Source organism: Pteropus alecto, unplaced genomic scaffold (assembly GCF_000325575.1).
Source record: "Pteropus alecto unplaced genomic scaffold, ASM32557v1 scaffold75, whole genome shotgun sequence".
Taxonomy (NCBI): domain Eukaryota; kingdom Metazoa; phylum Chordata; class Mammalia; order Chiroptera; family Pteropodidae; genus Pteropus; species Pteropus alecto.
In genome coordinates, this window is record NW_006440638.1 from 28,630,639 (window position 1) to 28,653,845 (window position 23,207).

At 38.3% G+C, this 23,207-nt stretch overlaps 1 protein-coding gene across 2 annotated transcripts in view; it reads right to left on the reverse strand.

The window, feature by feature from the left end:
- Window positions 1-9,866: 9,866 nt before the first annotated feature.
- Window positions 9,867-23,207, reverse strand: part of RAD18 (RAD18, E3 ubiquitin protein ligase) — a 98,724-nt gene continuing 85,383 nt past the window's right edge. Inside the window, exons 12-13 of one of the 2 annotated variants that reach the window (XM_006917575.3) lie at window positions 21,865-21,927; window positions 10,498-10,725 (exon numbers count right to left, since the gene is read on the reverse strand). In XM_006917575.3, coding sequence (XP_006917637.1) covers window positions 10,623-10,725; window positions 21,865-21,927 — 166 coding nt within the window. In that variant the 3' untranslated portion in view covers window positions 10,498-10,622. Of the gene's footprint in view, window positions 10,726-21,864; window positions 21,928-23,207 lie in introns of both variants that reach the window. The other variant, XM_025050749.1, reaches the window with a different exon arrangement.

A 23,207-nucleotide genomic window follows, 5' to 3' on the forward strand; every position in this document is an offset into this window, starting at 1 on the left:
ATAAATGTACTAAATACAGAGCTGGGATCCAATTGACCTCACTGTGTCCATGTCTGGTATTTTTCTACTCTGCTGGAAACTCCTGGATAAACAGGGCTACAGGGCCATGGGGCAAGACAAAGTCGCACTGAGGTCTGAGGCTCCCGCGCTACCCAAGCCTCCTCCTGCCTTGCTCTTCACAGATGCCCCGAATGGGGCCTGAGACTTATGTTGCCTATTCCTGTACCCTCACCTTTGTCCTTCACAGGTATTCCTTCAGTAAACCTCTGTCTTGGTATCTGCTTCTGGAAGAACCCGAACTGACACGAATGGTGACACAAGGGCTCTAAGAAGGGGAATTTTGCTGGGGGTATTCATAAGGCAGGGTCAGGGAAGCAAGCTCTTTCCAAGGAGCCCTAAGCATCCCATTGATGATTCTCTAAGGAGGCTCGGATCAGGCCACTCGACTACCTCGTCTACTTGATGTGGTTACAAAGCTGGAGGTCTGGATTGGATTTTAAGATGAGTCACATTATTCAAGGGGTTAAAGATGTGGTTTTGGTTGGCAGATCAAGTGCAAATGAAGAGTGCTGCCTAGTAGTTCATTCACTTAGAAATACATGAGAGATTCCGGAGGTGACAAGCAGACAGCACACACTCTGAGGTGACATCAACATTGGTACCTCATCAATTCTGACATTCCCAACTATTACCAGACTGAAATTAGGCACCATCCTGCAAAACTGAAAACAAAAGTCAATCTAAAAGACACAGAGGATGAGAAGGAACCTCATTTGCTATGCTGTTCTAACTGTCCTTCATCCTTTTCCAAAAGAGGAGCATAAAAGGGACCTCGGGAATAAAATCCAAGTCTTGGGACTGGTGCCTGAGTAGCTGAAGAAAGTCAGGAGGGGCTACCACCAGGAGAGCTAGGGCAGTCTCAGGGAGTGAAGGGAGCAACCTGTGAGTCAGGTGAGAGTGTAGGCACAGCTGCCTACTCTCGTCATAGTTCTTCTATGACAGATGACATGCCTGAGGGATGGAGATCAATCACAGAGCCACTCACCTGTGACCATCAAGCCCACTGCTTAGTCTGAAACAAGAGAATGTACAAGTAATATCGACAGGAAATTGGAACTTGAAAACAAAATAACAACTGGGTGTTAACCAGAGAGAATGATGCGTTCCTACACATTTCCCAATTTGCCTTAGTTACCAAAAAACTAAAAACTTAAAACTAAATTCAGAATTTGAATGCCTTTACCTCTGTTCCTTTGTTCCCTTCTATCAGTTTTGGCCTTAATTTTCAATTACCACTTTATGTTTTTCAACTTTCTAAGTACCAAGGTGAAGGTACAAATGTTTATGTATATAAGAATGGCTACGCCTAGGGTTGTAACATCGCACCCCCATCCCTCAGGGCAGAAGGAACTGTTAGAAGGGGAAGCTCAGCAAAAGATTCATCAATAATTTGCTTGGTAGTTGTCGTTTTGCTGGGTATGTTTGTCATACGAAAAAAATTATTTGTGTGTGTGTGTAGCTGTTTGATTTGGTCAGCATTGATCAGCATGGGCCCCTCAAAGCATAGCCTACTTGTCACGCTTTTACTGGTAGCACAAGCCCCCAGCTCTGCACTGGACAGGGTCTGAGGAAGTTCTGTGCCGACCCAAACATTCAAAGAAGTAGGTGCTAAGAGAGAGCACACAAAATTAAGTCTAACAATATATTCATTCATCCAATATTGATTGCTGTTTTCATACTAATATTACCATACTCCACTCTGGCATTTATAAAGACAAACCAGATGAAGGATTCAGTTTAGCTTGGGTTCTGTGGGGGGTTCTCTGTGGTCAGTCCTGTGTGGGGAAACTGGCACCACAGGTACAACGCATCTGACAGTGACAGCCTGAGCCACCCAAAAACTTCCAAGCACCTTCACATCTATTCCCTCTGAGAGCCTTCCAGGTTGTCGTCCTGGAACTCCCTGTTCCATATTTTTATTATGCTGATAAATGTTCACACCTTTTCCCCCTTATCTCAGATCCAAAGGGCCAGGGCCTATGGAGTAATCATTCAGAAAGAAGAGGTCGAAAGCAGTATTTAAACCCAAGGCCTTAATGTGGCACAAATTTTCAAAATCTTTGATCCAGTATGTTCACTTTTAGGAATTTATCCCGCTGATATACACACACACATATGACTAATGCATATGTGGTTAATATATATATCATTATTTTAGCAATATGTATAACAGAAAAATATTGGAAATCTAAACATCTCTTAATGGGGAGCTGGTTCATTATGGTACAGGCACGCATGCAACCCTATGCAGCTTTTAAAAAGAAAAAGGAAACTATTTAATGATATATAAAAAGATATAATTTTAAAAAGAAAAAAGCAAGGTACGGAACAGTGTATACAGTATGCTACTGCTTCTGTAAAACAGGGGGACCACATATTTGCATGTGCATAAAACGTCTCCAGAGAAATCCACTAGGAGAGCTTGGTTGTCTCCAAGGAGAGAACTCAATAGCTGGAAATGGTGGTAGCAGGAGACTTCCAATTGTATATTCTTTTGTACCCTATGAATAACGAACCATGATAATGTATTATGTAAAAATAAAGCATAATTTCAATTTTAAATAAGTTAATTAAAGGTATCATGATATTGCTACTATTCCTGTAAGAGTCAGCACTGTTCCACGTACAACTGGACACTTGATAAAATAATCTTATGATAACTATAATACTTATCTGGATTCTTCTCTGGAAAGTAGAAAGGCAGGAATCGGTGTGCTCGTTTTACAGATAAAAAACACAAATGAAAGGGTTAGAGACTTCACTCAAGATCCCATAATGAGCTACTAACAGTTTTAACAGTGCACTGTACCCACCCTTCATATGTTCAGATGGAATTTCAGCTTTTACTCTAACTCTGTATCTCAACTGCGTGACCTTAAGCACTATTTCTCACTGAACTGAGTATTTTCATCTGTAAAATAATGAGGTTGAACTAGGTAGGCTGATTTCAAGCTCCAAAATTTTATGACATCTTGAACTTAGGAACAAGAACCCTAAAACAATATCTCAGGCCTCTTTCATCTGTCCCCTTATGAGAATGAATCAATATGCTCATAAGAGCGGAGTTGTCTCCAGAAAAAAAACCTCTGCTTCTTGTCACAAAATCTCCAGAGAAAAGAAATAGCGGTGCTGAACATTTCAACATGACACAGGGACTCTGGGATTCTCTGTTAAACAAAAAGGAAAGCTACCCACAAAATCCTTGTACGTACCCAGGAAGATGGAGTAATAGCCTTTCACATTAGGAGTTGCTTAGCCATCTTCAAATAAAGATTTGTGTGTCTAACATGCAGGTTAACACAAAGGTTCAAAGCATAATTAAGTTTAGGCCCAAAGAAATAAGGCTCTACGTAAGCATTACATGCAGACAGGAAATACTTTCCATGGTTGAGGTCCTCACTGATGTTCCTTGACACATTTTTTAGTTGGGAGAGCGTGTCTACACTAGAAAAGTAACTTCATAAAGTCAGAAATGCATTCAGTGTTGTATCGATTAAGCTTATAATAAAGATTACCATACTCTTAAGTGAAGATACACATAATTGTTAAGAGCCTTGATGACTTGAAATAACTGGTGAGCAATTCATTTAAATGATATAATGGATTTAATTTTCATCCAGTTGAATCAAGCATTTCTGAGACAGCTGAAAAGCAGGGAGAAGGGAAGATAGAAACTAGGAGGAAATGACTTCAATGGGCTCCTGACTCAATTAACCAGATCTCTGCTTCTCCAGCAAGGATTCATTTAACATCTCTTCAGTGTTCAACCCCTGCTGGGCTATTTTATCAGTGAGGAAGGATCCACTCCTAGGAATGCTGGATTGATCAGATCGGAAGCTCCATTTGGGCGGGGAATGCTTCTTTCTTGTACATCCTTTAGCATTATGTCCTAACACAGTATTAGTAAATATTCATCTAATGACTGTGTTTTCCCTTTACCAAGTGGGGATACTGACGAAAATGAGGAAGGGCTTTGGGGCAAATGAAGGGCAGTATTTAGTGTTGTGTTCCTGAAGGGAAAGGGCCACACCAAGTGTCAGGAAAGAGGCAAAGGTTGGAAAGATTGGCCGAACATGGAAAGCCAACTTCTGCACAGCTAGCCTTTAGTTACTCTCCAGGGACAACCAACTGACATGGGAATAAGTTGAGTTTGTCTAGGACATTCTCTCTACTCCTTTCTGTTAACGCAAATTGTTTCTCTTTTTAAAAGCTAGTCCAAACCTCATCTAGTTCACTGTGAAATGAAAAAAAAAAAAAAATGCATATGGCTAATTATTGCTACACTTAACTAGCTTTGCCTGCAATTTCTTATCTTTTTACTTTCTATGTGATTGTTTCTTGTAAACTGCATAAAGCTAGATTATTTTCTGAAAATCCAATCTGAGACATTCTCTCACACATACTGAGTATGTATTCTGGTCTCAGTTTCCTTAACTAACTATAAAACATTAGGTTGTTATAATGACTAAGTTAATACTGACAAAGCCCTTAAAATAGGGTCTGGCACACACTACACATTCAGTAAATATTAGCTATCATGTATTACACATTCAAACATTAAGTACTAATATGTATATTAAACTCACCTCTTAATTTTATAGATAGAATGAATAAATAGATGTGGGAGGGATATTATTGATATATTTGGGCTTCTTAAACCATCTTGTTTTGTGTTTTCTATTCACCATGTTTTTTCTTAGTTTTTTTTTGTTTTTGTTTTTTTTTTTTAACTTTCTTTTCTGCCTTGTAGTGGTTTGATCAAGTTTGTCTTAATTCCATTTTCTGGTTTGAAAAATACCACTTTGTTACTATTCATTAATAGTTATCCTTAAAACTTAAGAATGGATCCTTGACTTAAGGTATAAAGGAGGTCAGTGCCTCCCAAGCAATACCAATGCCTTAATATTCTAATCTTCCTCTCCCATGTCCCATGTTATTGTTTAATATTATATTTCCACCTTGTTTTAACCATATTCCATTAACTATTTTTCTCTCGTAGTCTTATTTAGATTTGCTAATGTGTTTACTCATTACTCAATTCTTTGCTCACAACTTCCTTTTGTATCCACATCATTCTCTTGGGTTCTAGTTCATTCTCATTCAGGAATATCTTCTAGCAAGTACTGTTTGCCTATCAAAATCTAACACTGCGAAGTTGAGTCTCTCAATCTAATAACTTGCATGAGGAAAAACCAGACTTAAACACAACTCTCCCCAAATTCATCACTACTATATTCCTTTACTTTGCAAAGAAAACAAAACAAAACCTTGCCCTGAACAGAGTGTTAGAAACATTAATTTATCTATTTTCTACTTTTGGATAGAAATCAGCAATGATTCAAACTATATGATCTTTAAATAGAGCTAGGCAGAATGTGTTGCTATAAAACCTATATTTCTGTAAAACTGTGACAAGCTGCATTAAGATTTCAGCCTTAAGTTACGCTATCACAGGTTTTATCTTAGCCCCACCTCCTCCTTCAAGCTTTTGACCTGTTTAGATAACTCAACACCATGTACTGAACATGAAAGAAATTGCTGTTATGTGGATGCTATGTTTCCAGAAATCAATGCTGCCAAATGTTTTCAGCAGATATTCTTCAGACTTCAGTTAATATCAAATAGCTATAACAAACAGTGAACTTGAGGTTACCTAGAAGTGCCTTCTGTAGTTCAGACATGGACTTGGAAAAGGCATGGAAAAGTCAGGGCTGCTCAAAATTGGATGTCACATAAAAGAAATTACAAAATCCTTGTAAGGTTGTGATGTAGTTCTTAGGTGATCCAAATGGAAGTAAACAATGTCATGTGAAGTCTGGAATTTCAATTACGTGCCCCTATAGTTCTAAAGCTATAATATGGAGACCAATAAAAAATTCCCTGCCTGCTGTCTCTCCTGAGCTCACCTGGCCCTCTATTCAAATAAAGACATTCATAAGAGAATGTCAATCTTGCCATCTCCTAGTAATCTGGCACCCAGAGCAGCTGGACTCTTCCCTGGCCAGCACTAGAATGATGACAGCTCTACAATCTTGCCATAAAATGTATCCAGCCTAGGTGTGAAATGCTATAAAGGATCCTCTATCTATTCCCGTCAGAGATCTTAAATACAATCAAATTAGAACACCCAAAGTACTTTTGGTCTGTGTTTGCTTATAACCTTGTAGAATTGTCTTTTCTCAGTCCCCTTCAATTTTGGACCAAGTAGCAGCCATACGAAAACTTTTGCACTTGCTGTGAAATTCCCACTAAAGAGTTGCAATTATTTCTTGATGGCCATTATTTTAAAATCTACAGAACGAATTCCCGTTAGAATTTAATTATCCTGGTGTCCTCCATTTTGAAAACTTGTTCATATATTTTATTAGGAGCTCATGTTCCAACAATTCCGTTTTTGTGAATCTAACCCAAAGAAGTAATTCTGTTATTATTTAAAACTGGAAGAAGAAAAACCTGGAATTAAATGTCCAAGAACAAGAGAATTTATGCAAATGTGGCATATGAGCTAGATGGGTTCACAATGCACATTGATAATATACCATGAAAGCGTTTCGTGACAAAATGATGAAAGCACTGTAAGAGTGGATTTAGAGTGGAGTTGGCTCTGGCTAAGCCATATGAAATTCTGACTTGTCCAGCTTGTCTGACATAGTTGTGAAGTCAGTGGAAACACAGGCACCTACTTAAATGAGTTGACTTCCATGACTATTTTAATTTTTACCTTGGACCAAAGGATTCAGAAGATATGGGCACAGGTTCCTGGGAATGGGGAACACAGAGGACAAGGAGGGCATATGGTGATTAGCATTACCACCTTGGATTGATTTTCAAGCTCCCTACAGAGAGTTTATGGGCAAAAATGAAATCCCATTATTGCATGTTTTCGTAAGGCCATGTACCTCTGATTCGCTGCACTTACCACAACTGTTCATCTTCCTTTTTGTTCTACTAGTTCTACTAGGGCAAGATTTCTCTTAATTTTGCACACTACTTGACACATAGTCATAATAGCTGAGGGAAGGCAGAGAAGGGAAAAGGTAAGGGGGAAAGGGATAGAAAAAAGGAGAGAGGAGGAAAAGAGGGACGCTGTAGATCCAGGTGAGAGTACACTTATCAATCTAGGAAAGCACTCTGTGGCCGCCTGGAACACTGTGAGGCCAAGAACTGGTGAAACCAACAGGAAGGCAGGTATGCCTTGGCACCTGGCTGCTTTGTACCTAGGGGATGTATCGGGACACGTCATCCCAGGCAAGGCAGGATTCTCTGGCAGGACCAGCAGCGGTGCATGTGACAGAACACTACTGAGGCGGGCAGAAGCCCAGCAAGCCTGTCAGGAGGACAGCAACATATTCAGGCATGGACTTGTTTCTGTATTCTCAGTATTCTGAGACCAGGGATATGGGACATATCAGGAAGTGTAGGCAGGGGTCCGGAGCCAGTAACGTGGAGGTTCGGCCCCAGTGTGATCTGTCTGTAGCCTCAGATGGTTATCACTACGGACATCTGAAACACCGTAAGACTAAAACAAAAGTAAGGTTATCAAAATGGTACTAATTTTAATGGCTGTAGTTTCTCCCCTCTAATGTTCTTAATTAATTACTTCTATGGTTAAAAGAACATGTAATAGGAAAAAAATGTACCTTATTTAAAGAACTGCTATTTTCTTTGATCAATTGCTAAGAATTTGTCATCTATTGTTTCTGCCTTTTCCCCAATTGTAAGAAAACTGAGTCAAATTCTGTGTTCATTCACAGTAACTATATCAGTATAGTGGTCTAGATAGTTGCTTTCTTTTCATTCTACACGGCCAAGGGCCATAAGAAAAAAAAATCTCCTGCAAAGCCTTTTCTATTTTGTCTACCCCTGCTGACATGAATCTTTACCATACAAGTTCGTTTTTAAACACATACCATCCTCCCTAATTATGTGTGTGAATTAGTTTTTCAACTAGACCAGTGAGTCTCAATGAGTGGTATAAAGAAGAGAGAAGGAATCAGATGATGAAAGGATAGGTTGACATCAGAACCACTTGGATGTGACCTTTCTAAATTACACACAGCAGCTAACCTGTGCCCTCTCAAACCACAAGCATCACTGCCATTGTGAGATGACAAACCCAAGGCAGGAGAATTAGGAGGTAAAAAGGATTAATAACCAGTGATGAGAATATTTTCACTCAAAGTTTAGAATGAGAAGCTTATCTGTTTTAATCTTACATCTAACACTTACTCTAAAATCTTTATTCTTGAATGACTATAAAAATAACCTTTCTTTCAACATATGAATATTAAATATATGCTAAATGCTAACAAATAGAGCTCAGTAAATTTCCTTTAGGTCTTATTTTTCAATTAGACTTGGGAGTTCCTTTACATTGGGAGTTTCTCCACCTCAGCACCAATGACATTTTGAACCAGATAATCATTTATTATGGGGTGTTTAGGCTAAGTTGTGGGTCCCCCTCAACACCACTCATATGTTGGAGTCTTGATCCCAGTTACCTCAGATGTGAATGTATTTGGAGATAGGGTCTTTAAAGAAAGTGGTAAGTGAGGTAAAATAAGACTAAAAGGATGGGCTCGGATCCTGTATGACTTGTATCCTTATGGGATTAGGACAGACATGTGAGAGCAAAGAGGAAAGATCATGTGAGGACACAGTGAGAGGGTGGCCATCTGCAAGCCAAGAAGAGAGTTCTCAGAGGAAATGACAACTTGATCTTGGACTGTTACCCTCCAGAACTGTGAGGGGGAAAAAAAAAAGCTTCTCTCGTTTAAGCCACCTAGTCCATGGCACTATGTTATGGCAGTCCCAGCACACACTCCATGGGGGTTGACCTGTGTGCTGTAAGATGTTTAGCAGCATCCCTGGCCCTCTACCAAATGATACCCGTGGTAATCCCTCAATTTGACAGTTGTGACATTACCGAATGTCCCATGAGGGGAAAAATCCTCCTCTCCCCACTGAGAACCACTGTTTCAAATGGCCTCTGGTCATTTTTGTACTGCCAGTGCTCAGCACGGTGACTGCTACTTAAACAAGTAGACAGTCAAGTATTTACTGAATGAATTCACTTGCCTGGCTCTCTCTCTTGGTCTCACAGCTTCCTTGCAAACTCCTTTTGCTGCAATTAAAGTAGTAATTACTTTCAGTTTAATTTACAGCAGACTGTGTACTTTTTAATAAATGAGCGGTTTTCATTTTAGTATAATTTTTGGCAACTCAGAGACATAAGTATCACATTAATGTTAAACCCTATGTTGTCTGACATTGCTCAGTCATGGCACATCAGATCCTTTGACAGATTCAGTGTGTGGTGCTGCTTTTAGTTTCCGTAAGGTGCCACTCGTGATTTTAGATGAAATGACTATGACAAATTCTCACAGAACGATTTGAAGCTTAGGGAACTCATAAAGGAAACAAATGACCATTAAAGTGTTAAAATGCCTAACTCTAAGTCATAATGAGACTCTACAAACTTTCCAGAAACCCAAGAGCATACCAAAATGCCAAAGTCAATGGAGACAACCTCTGGAAAGGGAAAGTCACAAATATCCTGGCACATTCATAAATCTGTTGCCTTAACATTGCCATATTTGCTATCGTGTTTGGGTTGGGAGGCGGCAGGGGGATGGAGGCTGACTCTGACATGCCAAAGAGAGGCATAAGCAACTCTGGAAGGAACTGGTGGATATTTTGCAGAGATAACAACTTCTGACCAACCCCTTCCAATGAATTGTAGCTTATACTCAACTAGTCACATGACACTGTTTCAAGGACATGGTTTTAAATTGATATAGAGTCTATTCATTTACTAAATTCATTTATTTTGTATTCTTTTTAATAGCTGGAATTCAAAGTGTTCAAAATCGATTTACCCAAGTGAAAAGAAAGACTAACAATAATAATTTTTAAGTGCCGTTTCCAGAAACTATGCTCAATGTTTTAAAGTTATTGTTTAAATTAACTTTAAATGTAACTTTAAATTATAATACTAACATCCTATTCCGAGTAACGCATAAGACATGGGTCTAACAACTATCTTAAACTTGGGCAACAGCCATCACCTAACTGCTATAACGGGCATGGTGGAATCCAGGCATTCGGTACTTACACACACCAAGGATATGAGTTATGACATCCTGCCTCTCCAAAAATAAAGAGGCCTTAACTCAACTGTAACTTGTAGTAGGCAGGTTGAAGAATCCTTTTCTGAAGTTGGTTTCTCCATGGAAGAGAAGGAGAATGGCTTAAAGACACTATGAATTCTAGAAATAAAACCAAATAAAACACCTCTGCCAAAAAATCTGTGTACTCTGCAAAGCTGGTGAACTTTGTCAGTTATTTTTAGAGAGATGTTTTAGAGGCAGGGGGTAACTGACCAAGTGAGGATGTTTTGTAATTTTTTTTTTTCTGGAAAGGCAGAAGAGAATGAAAATCAGTTTAAAATAATATTTAGAACTTAAAATCTTCACCTGGGCACTTATAAATATGACATCTATATGGCAACAAAAAGTATCATATTCTGATCACTGCATTGGAAAAGTCAGCCAAAGCCCACACTAATTCCTATTCCGTTTATTTCTAGGCTCGATCTCGGCACTTTCAGCTGATCTTGTGCGACGATTGTGTCCTGGACTTATTTCTGTGTCCTGAAGATCATTTCTGAAAACAGTAAAAAGAGGAAACAGTGTCTTAGAAAATAATGATCATTATTATTCTATAGCGGTTTCTAGTTTGCAAGTGCTTTCACAGGTATTTTCATTTAACCCCCCAATTAGCTCTCTATTCCACTAACAAATCTATTATAATGATTTATTATTATTACTATCCCCACTTTACAAATGAGAAAACAGTAACTTAGCAAAGATTACAGACATGGGTGATAGAAGCCAGGAATTGAACCCCTTTCTTTTGAATCAAAATCTAACAGTTTTACATTTCTGCTTAACATGTAGAAAGATGCAAAAAAATAAAATAAAATAAATCTGCTCTCATCCTAACAAGGCAAAGCCAGATAGTCTAACAAAATCATAACGTTTCTTGATCCTGTCAGAGCTGAGGCTCTGACAAGAAAACAGAATTCCAAAGAGAGATGGGCCACAAGAATTCTCTCACTGTTGGCAGAGCGCTGGAGAAAGGTCGTCAGCTAACATTTAAATGAATTCTGAAATATGGGCTAGTACTGAAGGCTACTGACACAGGAAAGTTTCACACATACTTGCAAGTTCTTTTCCAGAAGCCTCCGTCAAGTGCTCATGAGAAAAATGGGGAGGGCAGAAGACTGAAGAAAGCCCACTTTGGTGGCATAGGTATAAAGTAGATGACTGGGGGTGACAAGGGTCAGATAGAAAGCCCTACCTCTTCCCTGGACCCTTCTCTCCTATGAAACTAAAGCTTTACGTTGCCAAGGGAAGATCAGGAAACTCACTGCCCATGGGGCTCAGGCAAAGACCCACTGTGCAGAGGGAAAATCTCTCTGCCTGAGGGAGAAGGGTAGGAAATCTTTTGTAAGAGCCTAAAGATTCATTATCGTTGGGGAAATGGAAGAAATAAAAACCTCTACCTCTCCAGGAGGCAGAAAACCCTCTTGGGCTGATGATGATCTAGCACAACACAATACCGAGCAGAGATTAGGTGGCAGCAGTCTGATTACCATGGGAGGAGGGAGGATGGAGAGAGTGCTGAGAAAGCCCCATCCCTCTCCAGGAGCTAGGCAACCAATGAATAAGCAGGAGCAGTGAACAACTGAGGGAGAGAGAGGTACAGACATGGAGAAGGGATACCTCTCTGGAGTGCTAGCATGCAGAGATGGCTGCAAGGTAAGCATGAGCAAAACCTGTGAGCAAAACCCTCTGGCAATCCAGCCCCCATACTAAACACAAGGTACAAGCAGCCCACTGCTAGAGGAATCTGATGCCTGATTCACTGAACATCACGATGGTAATAAGAATACTTAGACCTAGGTCAACTCCCCACACTGCCTGACAGAAGAAGCACACCTGTTTTCCAGGCATAAACACTACTGACCTTAGTCTCTATGGTCTTTCACGGTATGTCTAGCATTCAAGCAAAATGTATGATACACAAAGAAAAACAAACAAACAAACAAAAAACCCATCGTCAAGAGATGTCAGCATTGTGCTTTTTTCATCTCCAAAAAATCAGTGTGTTCCTTTCCATTAGTTCCTTTCTATTCGCTGTTTTTTCAATCATTCCGTACTCACATCCAGTCCTTTTACCCGGAAGCGTCAGATATGAGAGGGATAAAGGCATTTTTATAAAACTTACAGAGACTCATAATGTTCCCCATTTTGACCTATGTGGGCTGTGGTAAGGAGACTCAGTGAGCAGTGTACCCAGCTGCTTGTTCATTAGCCTTTTGATCTAGGACAGGTGCTGACAAAATTTTTTTTTAAGGGCCAGATACTTGGGACTTTGGGGTCCATATAGTCCCTGTCACAACTACTCAATTCTGCTGTTGTAACATAAAAGGAGTCACAGACAATAGATAAACAAATGTGTCTGGCTGTGTTCCAACAAACTTTATTAACAAAAACAGCAGACTAGACTGGACCAGTTTGCCAACCTGTGACCTAGAACCATGTTGATCTAACAACAGAAACCAGGTGGCTGAAGCAGAATTAAATCTGACCTCTCTTAGCTAAGCTGCCAGTCAGAGGGTGTACCAATCTGGACAGTATAGGATAGACTGCTGCTGAGAGAAAGAAAGAGGTATAATGTCCAGCAAGTGAAGAAGGAAACCTGAGTTTCTGAAAAAGATCAGTATAACCCCAACACCCTTTTTGTCCTGATTGTTATCCAGAAAGTGGCTAAAAGGAGATGACCCCTTTCTGGGGACAGCAGCATTCGGTGATCAAAATATCTTACTAAGGTGTGTGGACCAAGAGGAGGTGAGGGAGTTTTTTTTTGTTTTGTTTTGTTTTTTTAAGGAGGCCATTCCAGCATCCAGTAATATTAGATGCTTGTTAATTGTAAGGAAGATAAAAAGTCCATCAAATCCCTTGACCATCAGCTTATTGCTGATTCCAGTCAATCTCTTTGGAAAATGGCCCTTCCTATTGGTATCTACTTGAGTGACTCTAATGATTTGCTCAGCATCCTCTAGGTTTGCAGAGCCACAGGGGGATGGTGGTGGGGGGAGGGGGTCTTTAATCTGCCAATCTGTGACCGTTCTGACCATCTCTATGACCTGATTTAACTAGTCACCTCCTCAATCCATATCTTGCACCATTTATAAAAATTAAATTGGTCACAGACCTAAATATAAAACCTAAAATTTCTAAAACATAAGAGAAAATCTTTGTGACCTTGGGTTAACAAAACATTTCTTAGTTAGGACACGAAAAGCACAAACTATAAAAGAAAAAATTGATAAATGAGATTTTATCAAAAATTGCTCTCTGAAAAATACTGTCAAGAAAATGAAAACACAAGCCAGAGTGGATGGAAGTTGCAAAAACACATATCTGATAAAGAACTCTCAAATCTCTATAATTATAATAATAATAACAACAACAACCACCACCCAATTTATAAAATAGGCAAAAGATGAGGGGACACTTCATTAAAACATAAGGAAGGCAAATATACACATGAAAAAAAAATCTACATCATTAATCATTAGGGAAGAGCAAATTAAAATAACAATAAAATACTACTATATATCTACCAGAATGGCTTAAAATTTCTTATAGGTTGAAAATACTAGATAATCCCATAATGCCACTCCTAGAAATTAACCCAAGAGAAATGAAAACTTATGTCCAAGCAAAATACTGTCCTCAAATGCTTATAGCAGTTGTATTCACAACCTCTCAAACCTGGAAACAACCCAAATGCCCAATGACTGTTGAATGGATAAACAACTGTGACACATTCATACAACAGAATACCAGTCAGTAAAAAGGAATTAGTGATACATGCAATAATATGGATGACTCTCAAAAGCATTATGCTAACTGAAAGAAGCCAGACACAAGAGGCTACATTCTTGTACAAGAGAGCAGGGGAAAGAGACTGGCTTGAGCTCTTCATCGTGGTTCATGGGTGGGGTCACAGTGAGTGAGGGCTCCCTCGCACAGATAGGGGCTTACATAGTTTAACAGGGCAAAAGGAGGGAGTTGGGATTTCTTATCAGTTGGCCCAGATGTGGGAGAGAAGGGGAAGAGGGAAGGATGAGACTTAAAAGCTGTCAGCAAACAACAAAATAATGGAATCAGACTCTATTACAGGGTATAAACTGATGAAGAACTCAGTCCAGAGAACTGCTTTGTAGTGCTAGTTCACAGCTGTGGCACAGTGGGAAAGGCACTAGACTTGGGCTTTGGAGATTCAAGACAATTTGCCATCCCTCTGGGCTCAGCTTTCTCATAAACCAAAGTGAATAAAGTTTCTTCTGCACCTTGTAATCACAGGGATTAAATAATAAAATGGACATGAAAGTACCTACATAGGTGACTAGCACATATAAGGAATTTCATAGATGTTAGTTCAATGACATTTGTCTTCTCCGATACTCAGAAATAATTTTTGCTGATTTTCTTAGTATTCACTTTCTAGAAAATAATGGCACAATGGATGCAGGCTTCCTTGGGATAAAACTATTTCTGTCTCTAGATAAAAGTCTATTAAAAAGAATGAGTCTCTTTGGTTTTATCAATGGATGATAGAACTCTGGTTTCTTTCGATTTAAACAGAAGGGAAAATCAACATGCTCTGTGACAGAACTGGTGTCCAAAAATTTCTTCACAGGCAAAAGGCATGAGCTAAATTTTAGAAGAGAAAAAGTAGAAAGGATAATAAATGTAAGAACTCGTATTTGGGTCCAGAAATGATTTCCCAGATTCAGGATGGGAAGCCATAGTTTAATGGCAGCAGGGGGATAGTAGATTCAAAAAGAATGGACAGTGAGAGATGATCAACAAGCAAACAGATTAAACTTAAGATTTTGTGAAGTCAAATATGTGATACAAAAACAATCAGTGATAACCCTGGATGTGTTCTGCATGTTAACATTGAATATAATTCTTGGCTTAACACTTTAAAAGAACATGACCCAACAGACTAGAGGCCACAGAACATGCCTGGGACTTGCAGAGTCAGGGAGCTTCCCAAGTTCTTTTGCTTAAGGAATCAGCCTTCTTTCCATTATAGGCTAGGCTGCTGATGAATAAGAAATTGTCTGGAGGCAAGTCTTAAAGTCTATTTTCTGTCTTAAAGTCTATTTTATCTGGTATTAATATAGCCATTCCAGGTCTCCTTTGGTCATTGTTTGCATGGTATATCTTTTTTCTATCCTTTCTCTTTCCACTAATTTGTGTCTCTAAATCTAAAGTACATCTCTTGTAGACAGCATGTAGTTGAATCAGGGTTTTTAAAAAAAATCCATTTTGCCAATCTCTGCCTTTTAATGGAGTGTTTAATCCATTTATACCTAATGTATTTACTGATAAGGCAGGGTCTATGCATGTCATTTTGCTATTTGTTTTCTACATGGCTTATGTTCTTTTTTTTTTGTTGTCGTCCCTGTATTTACTACTTTCTTTTGTGTTAAATATTTTCTAGTGTACCATTTTAATTCTATTGTCATTTCTTTTACTACATTTTAAATTTTATTTTCTTAGTGGTTACTCTGGGGATTATAATTAACATACTAATCTATAACAACCTACTTCAGATTAACACCGACTTAATTTTAATAGTATACAAAAACATTGCTCCTAAGCAGCTTTGTGCCTTTCTCCTTTCTTTCTGCTATTATGTCATACAAATCATATCTTTATACACTGTATGTCTATCAACATAAATTTATAATTATTGCTTTGTGCAGCTGTCTTTTAAATGAGATGGGGGGAAGAGTTACAGCAAAAATGCACTATACTTTCTTTTGTACTTACTTACACTTTTATGTTATCTTTATTGGTGTTCTTTATTTTACTTGGATTCAAGTTACTGTCTACCCTCCTTTCATTTAAGCCTGAAAGACTCTGTTTATATTTCTTGTAGGACAGATTTCCTAGTGACTAATCCTCTCTAATTTTTTCTCTTCTAGGAAAGTTTTAATTTCTCCTTCTCTTTTGAAATAGTTTGCTAGATACAGAATTCTTGGTTGACAGTATTTTTTCTTCTAGCACTTTGAAATGTCATCCCACTACCTCTGGCTGGCCTCCAGCATTTCTGATGAAAAATCACCAGATCCCTTGTAAGTGATGAGTTGCTTGTCTCGTGCTTCTTTCAAAATTTTTTGTTTTTGATGAAGTCCACTGAGCATCTTGCATGTGTAGATTAATGTTTTTCATCAAATTTAGGAAGTTTTCAGCCATTGTTTCTTTATGTATTCTTTCTACTCCCTTCTCTTTCTCTCTTTATGGGATTCTCATTATAATATGTTGATATTCTTGTTGTTATTCCACAGGTCTGAGACTGTTCATTACTCTTCATTCTTTTTCCTTTCTGTTCCTCAGACTGAATAATCTCAATTGATCTATCGAAAAATGCACTGATTCTTTCTTCTACCTGCTCGAATCTGCTGTTGAGCCCCTTAGTGAAATTTTCATTTCAGCTATTAAGCATTTTCAACACCAGAATTTTTTAAAAGGTCATTTCTATTTTTATTGGTATTCTCTATTTGGTGAGACATTGTTCTCATACTTCTCTTTAGTTCTTTAGACACAATTTCCTTTAGTTCTTTGAACATATTACAACAACTGATTTAAATGTTTGTCTAGTAGTCCAATGTCTAAGCTTCCTCTTGGACATTTTTACTGGTTGATTTTTTACTCCCTGCATATGTACTATAGAATCTCGTTTTTTTGTCTCATAAATTTTTGTTGAAAACTGGACATTTGTAATATACTATGGTAATTCTGGAAATCAGATTCTCCTCCCTCCTCAGGGTTTGTTGATGTTGTTGTTTGCTGTCATTGTTGTTTAGTGACTTTCTCAACTAATCCTGTAAATATGCTGAGCCCTTGGTTGTCCTCTAGTTGGCCTCTTCCCAGGCCTAGATTGGGCTTTTCATAGCAAAGTTGCTGGTCCCAAGATTGAGTGTTCTCCAAGGACAAAGCCCACTGTGCAAACACTCATCAAGCTTCTCTTTCACATCACATGACCAAGCCCAGCATGGATGTGGGCCTCACTGTGTGAACCCTGGGAGGAATGGTTCACAGGGGTGGAGAAGGTGGAGGTGGGGAGACTCCAAAGTAACCCTAACCCTAGGTGTATTCAGTTGTAAAAATTTATCAAGCTGTACACCTAGAATTTGTTCACTTTAAAGTGCGTATGTTAATGTTAAACTTCAATAAAGTTAAACCCCCAAAGAAAGACAAACTATTAATAGTCCTCCACTAGAAAATATGACAGGCTCAGAAGCACATACAAATGACTCCTTAAGGGATTAAGATGAAATGCAGATTAGCAATAGAGAAAACAAGTCTTCCTTTTCTGATTTTATAAGACTATTAAGAGAAAGCTATTTCCTAACATTTTCTTTTTAAGGCACTATGATATACAAAGTTAAAAAGATTTGTAAGTGGCAATCCTTATCCATTCACAGGTTCCTGAAGCCATGTAAGCACATTCAGATCCAATAAACACTGACTGACACGTTCATTCACTCAGATATTTGCTGAGTGCCCACTGTAGGCTACCCAAGCACTGCACTAGGCGCTAGGTAATCAAGATCCAATGAACATACTCTTTGGAAAGAAGGCAGGTATTAGTGCAAGGTGCTGCAGGAGCAGAGTCAGGGCCTTCCGAACAGAGCTATGAAGAAACAATGACAAGTCCTATCTAGATGAAAAAAGAGGAAAAGCAATTTGGGCAGAACAGTAGGTGCAAAGGCACAAAGACAAGACAGCATGACTCTCTGAGGCAATTCTGAGTAGTTCAGATTGGCTGAAACAGAGTGGCAGGGAGGGGAAGGGAAAGGAGGAAATGAAATTCCATGAGCCAGCAGATAGGCTGAGGACATAATGGGGAGAGCTTGGATGCTGGGGAGCCCCTGAAGGACTTTAAAGCATGACAGAGAGAACACAATGTATTTTAGATCTCACTAGCAGAATAAACTGTAATGACTAGAGACAGAGACACAGTTGGATGGCTGTTGCTAAAAGCTGGAGAAGAGTCCAGAGCCTGTAGCAGCCTATGGTACACAGGGGGTGACAGACATTACAGAGGTAATCTACTGTAGTGCGGCTCAAAGTGGGAGCCCTAGAAGCAGCATCGCAACACCTGGGAACATGTTAAAAATGCAAACTATTAGGCCTCACCCCAAATCTACTGAATCAAAATCTCAGAATTGTATAGAGTCGACTAATCTGTGTTTTATGAGTGTTCCGGGTGATTCTGATATATATATATAAGTCTGAGAACCACTTACCTATAGGACTTGCAATCTACTCTGTGTGAGAGGTAAGGGAGAGTGAAAAGTTGAAAATGATTCCTACGTTTCTGGCCTGAACAGTGGGGTAGACTGTGATACCACTATTCACTGAAAGAAGGGGCAGCGAGAGAGGGCAGGTCTGGAGAGAAGGGAACTAGACTCTTGGAAGCTGACATATTTTTCCTATACCTTATGTATAAGGAAACATGAAATGACATACCAGGACCAATTCCCTTAGTTTTCATTCCATTCAATGTGAATATATCTTTGTAGCTCAAAACGGTAAGATGAACCAATATTTACAGACAAAAGAAACAAAGACCAGTCTGTAGAAAATAAGGGTTTTTTGCTGCTTTATATGGAGCACTGTGTTGCTAACAGAACCTCTCAAACATTTAAGGAATTAGAAAAATGTGTTGGAACTAAAATAGTATGTTCTAGAACTAATATTTCAAATATGCTGCTGCAGTATCACCAAATATGCCTATAAGTATAAGATAGGTATTTGTAGAACTGCCAAATTTTGCTTTAACATTTATTATCGCTGAGGATCAGGTGATGGGGTTTGTTTTCTAAGTGCTTTCTTATACTAATAACTTTAAGAGGTCATCATTATCAAGAATGGGCTTGGGCTCAGGAATTCTGGGCCACAGCTTGTCACAGCCATTGGTGTCAGGGTTTTAGTTCAGCATAAACAAGCTAAGTCCTAGTATAAGAGGGCCACCTTTCCCAGAATTCAAAGTTAAATAATACTTAGGTGATAGTAATGCAGCCCAAATCTCAAACTTTCATAAAACACTAGTTTGAGCCACCAAATATCTCATTAGCCTGAAAAAATCTACTCATATGCATTCCCTGAATACAGCACACTTTTCCATTCTCCCAGAAATTCAGCTATGAAACTACAAAATATCAATAGTACAGTAAAACTCTTTGGAAAGCAGTATAGCTTAATGGTCTAAAGTGCTGACTTTTGACACATTAGGCTAGAATCTCAGCTCCATCACTCGTCACTTATTTCTAAGTGATGTTGGGCTGGAGATTTACTCCTTTCAACTTGTTTCCTCATTATATAACAGACACAATAGTACATCATAGTGTTGCTTTGTTATTTAAATGAGATCACCTATGTAAAGCATTTATTATAGATTAGAATTGTGTTGACACTGGAGTTACAATGTTGAACCTACAGATCAATAGGAAAGGTGGACAAACGGTCATGTCAACGTGCTGGAAAGAGCACAGAGTGATGCAAGAGCCTATAATAGGAGGATATGATCCAGAAGGCAAGGCCAGAGAAGACTTTCATGAGAAGCAGGTTTTAAGTTTAGAACCTAAGGGTGAAAAGGGATAAACCAGGAGAAGAAAGAGAAGAAGACCATTTTGGATGGAGGGACAACACTGTTCAAAGGCCCTGTAGTGGGACATGAAGGAAGGACCTACGAAGTTGGTATCATTGGAGCAGCAAGAATGCATAATTGTGTAATAAGACATGAGTTTGGAGGAGACCAGATCATCCAGGATGTTTCGGGCATATTAAAGCACCCCTTCTCAATCCTAAAAGGAATAAGAAGCCACAGACAGTGATCATATTTTCATTTTGAAAAGGGCACTCTAGCTGCAGTATGGAGAGCAGGTTGTAAAGAAGCCAAAGAAAATGAGGAGAGACAAAGACACGATTTACTCTCTAATGAAGACATAATGGTAACATGAATTAGGGTGATGAGAGGGGTAGAAATAAATTAATGGATTTCAGAGATATTTAAGAAGTAAGATCTCTAAGACTGGTCACAGACTAGACACATAGGCAACAGAAGACAAGATGTTAAGAATGACAAGGTTTTTTTTTTTTTCGCCTTAAGAAATTGGCTGAAAAGGAATACTGGAAAAGGATCATGTTTTACTTTGTTTTAAAAACTTGTGGGGGGTGAGTGGAGAGAAGATAAAGTCAAGCATTCAGCTTTGCACATGTTGATTTTGAGTTGTCTTAAAAATATCTAAGAAGAGACATCAAATAGGTAGTTGATATATGCACTGGAGTTCAGGAGAAGTACAGGCAGGAGAGTTAAATTTATTAGGAGATAAATTTAATCTTGACCAACATCAGCAATTAATGACTTTGTTGAGCAAGAGAAAAACCAGGGTACTGTACCTCATAAGCCAAAGAAGAGAGGCTTTTAAGAAAGGTGAAGAAGTCAACAGTATCAAAGATAGCTCAAAAGTCAAAGATGAAGTCTAAAAAATGTCTTTTGGATTTAGCAACATGGATGTCTTCAATGACTTGAATGAAAGCTATTTCAGAATGATGGGGCTGGCTGAATATGTTAAAGAGCATGTAAGTGGGAGATGAGGAAATGGAAACTGCAGGTAGAGATCACCTATTAAGGACGGCAAGATACGATAGTAGCTACAGGACGAGATTGAGTGAGATGAGAGGTTGAGTGAGGTACTTTTTCTCTGTTGATTGCTCAGTTGGTTTTAAGATGGCAAAGACATGAGCACGCTGAAGACCCAAAGAAAAAGATACAGTTGAGAGTGAGAGGTTGCCTATGCAAGAGAGAAAGGATAAAGCAAGTTCCTGACAAGAGAATACAAATGAGGTAGGAGGAATCAGCATCCAATAGGAGGCAAGACATCCCTTTATTTACCAAAAAAAAAGGATATGAGATTAAAATATGTACAAATATAGACAGATTTATATGGCTTCTATTTTCTCTATAAAGCAAAAGAAGTCTTCAGCTGGGGGTGAAGCCACTGAGAAGAGTTCAGGTTTCAAATAATCCTTGTAAAGAACAGGACAGAGACATGATCACAGAACCATTAAAACTGCTAGGTGGTTTTGAGGGCCCTCTTGAGGTATGTGATCATGAAATTGCAGTGGAGCAAATAGGCCCTGTAGTACTACAGATCACTCCCGTAGGCAACGATTAACAAAAATGCATTAGTTTTTGGCACTGTTCCTTTCCTCCTTATCTACCAGTGGAACCAGGAATAGGTCCCCCTCCAACATTCTCATTTCCCAGACTGATTCATAAGTGGTATAGGAGAAGAAGTGAAATTGCATTTATTCTACACTAAACATGTCTTATGACTGGAAACATCTAGAAAAGGATTAAAAGTTTTCTAAAGATTCAAGCCAGTGCTTAAGGCCAAACTATTAACCAATTTGACATTAGGAAAATAGCTTCTGACAAGTAATCAGGGTTATTACACTGGGGTTACATTTCTAAGCAGAAATATATAGAAACAAGTAGTAAACTAAAAATCTTTACCTTGATGTGTGTGAATTATTTCTTAAAGCAGAAAGTACAAATACTCTTTTGTTTGAAAATCAACTGCATAGAATTATAATTTCTTAGGTCAAAGTATAGGCTTATCTTTTGATTATAAAAACTCACTTATGTGATGCTTCCCAGGCTTCCTCTTCTTCTAGAAGATCTCTTATGATGTCTGAACTGGAACTAAAAGGACACACATCAATATTGCCAGACAATAAAAAGACTATACAGTTCCATTTATATAAAATTCTAGACAAGGAAACTAATCTATAGTGACAGAAAACAAACCATCAGATAGATCAGTGATTACCTACAAAGGACAAAGGGTGGGCAAGGAGGGATTACAAAGTGGCAAAAGGAAACTTTGAGAGTGACAAGTAGGTTCATCATCTTGATTGCGGGGATGGTTTCAGAGCTATATACATATGTCAAAACTCATCCAATTGTGTACTTTACATATTTGCAGTTTAGTATACATTAATTTCAATAAAGCTATTTTTAAAAACCTTAATAAATTAGCAATAATAATGAAAAAAATCACTAAATCTTAAATAAATCCCTCAACGTAAAACCTGGATTCAAATGGAACACAGTCATAAGCCTTTTCAATTCCCCAGGGCAACCAAAGATCAAATCGTGTTTTAAAAACTGACTCTAGTTATGAGATTCACAAGAGATACTAAGTTCCTAAGTGGCTTTTAGTCCCTCTGTAAGCAAAGTAAAGTAAAATTTAATTAATTTGAACTGTGCTAATAATGGAATTTGTTATAATGCAAACTGGCCTAAAGTGCATTGTATTTTTGGTCTATCTGTGCAGGGTAAATAAAATTATAGAGGGCATGTATTATTTCTTTAAAGAAAAACCTGTTTTAAGGTTTTAGCATTTTGTTCCTACCCAAATAAATTCCTACCAAATATTTTTAAAGGATATATATATGTATATATGTGTGTGTATATGTATGTATATATATGCGTATACATATTTGTATGTATATATTTGTATGTATACGCATATATATACATACATATACACACATATACATATACACACACACACACATATATATGTATATGTGTGTGTGTATATGTATGTATATATATGCGTATACACATGCATATTTGGTACAGAACTGTTTTTATTGACTTATTTTCTTTTTTTGTTCAGGCATCATAGATAAACATTGCTTCAAAGTGATGTGTCAGAAGTGGTTGAACATGATTCATTGACACTTTAAATCTACATAGTTTTTAAACTCTTTTTAGCTATTAGAGTGTCATTAGAAAAATGATTGGCACTAACATTTCTGACCTATTGCTTCTCACTTGAGAATTATTATTTGTTTTAGCCTTCTTCACCCTGGGAGAGTGACTGCTATTTCTGAGTTGTCTCATACGGTGCCCATGAACACTCCGTGTTGTGGCTGTCTAAAAAATGCTTTTTTGATTTATATACACACACACAT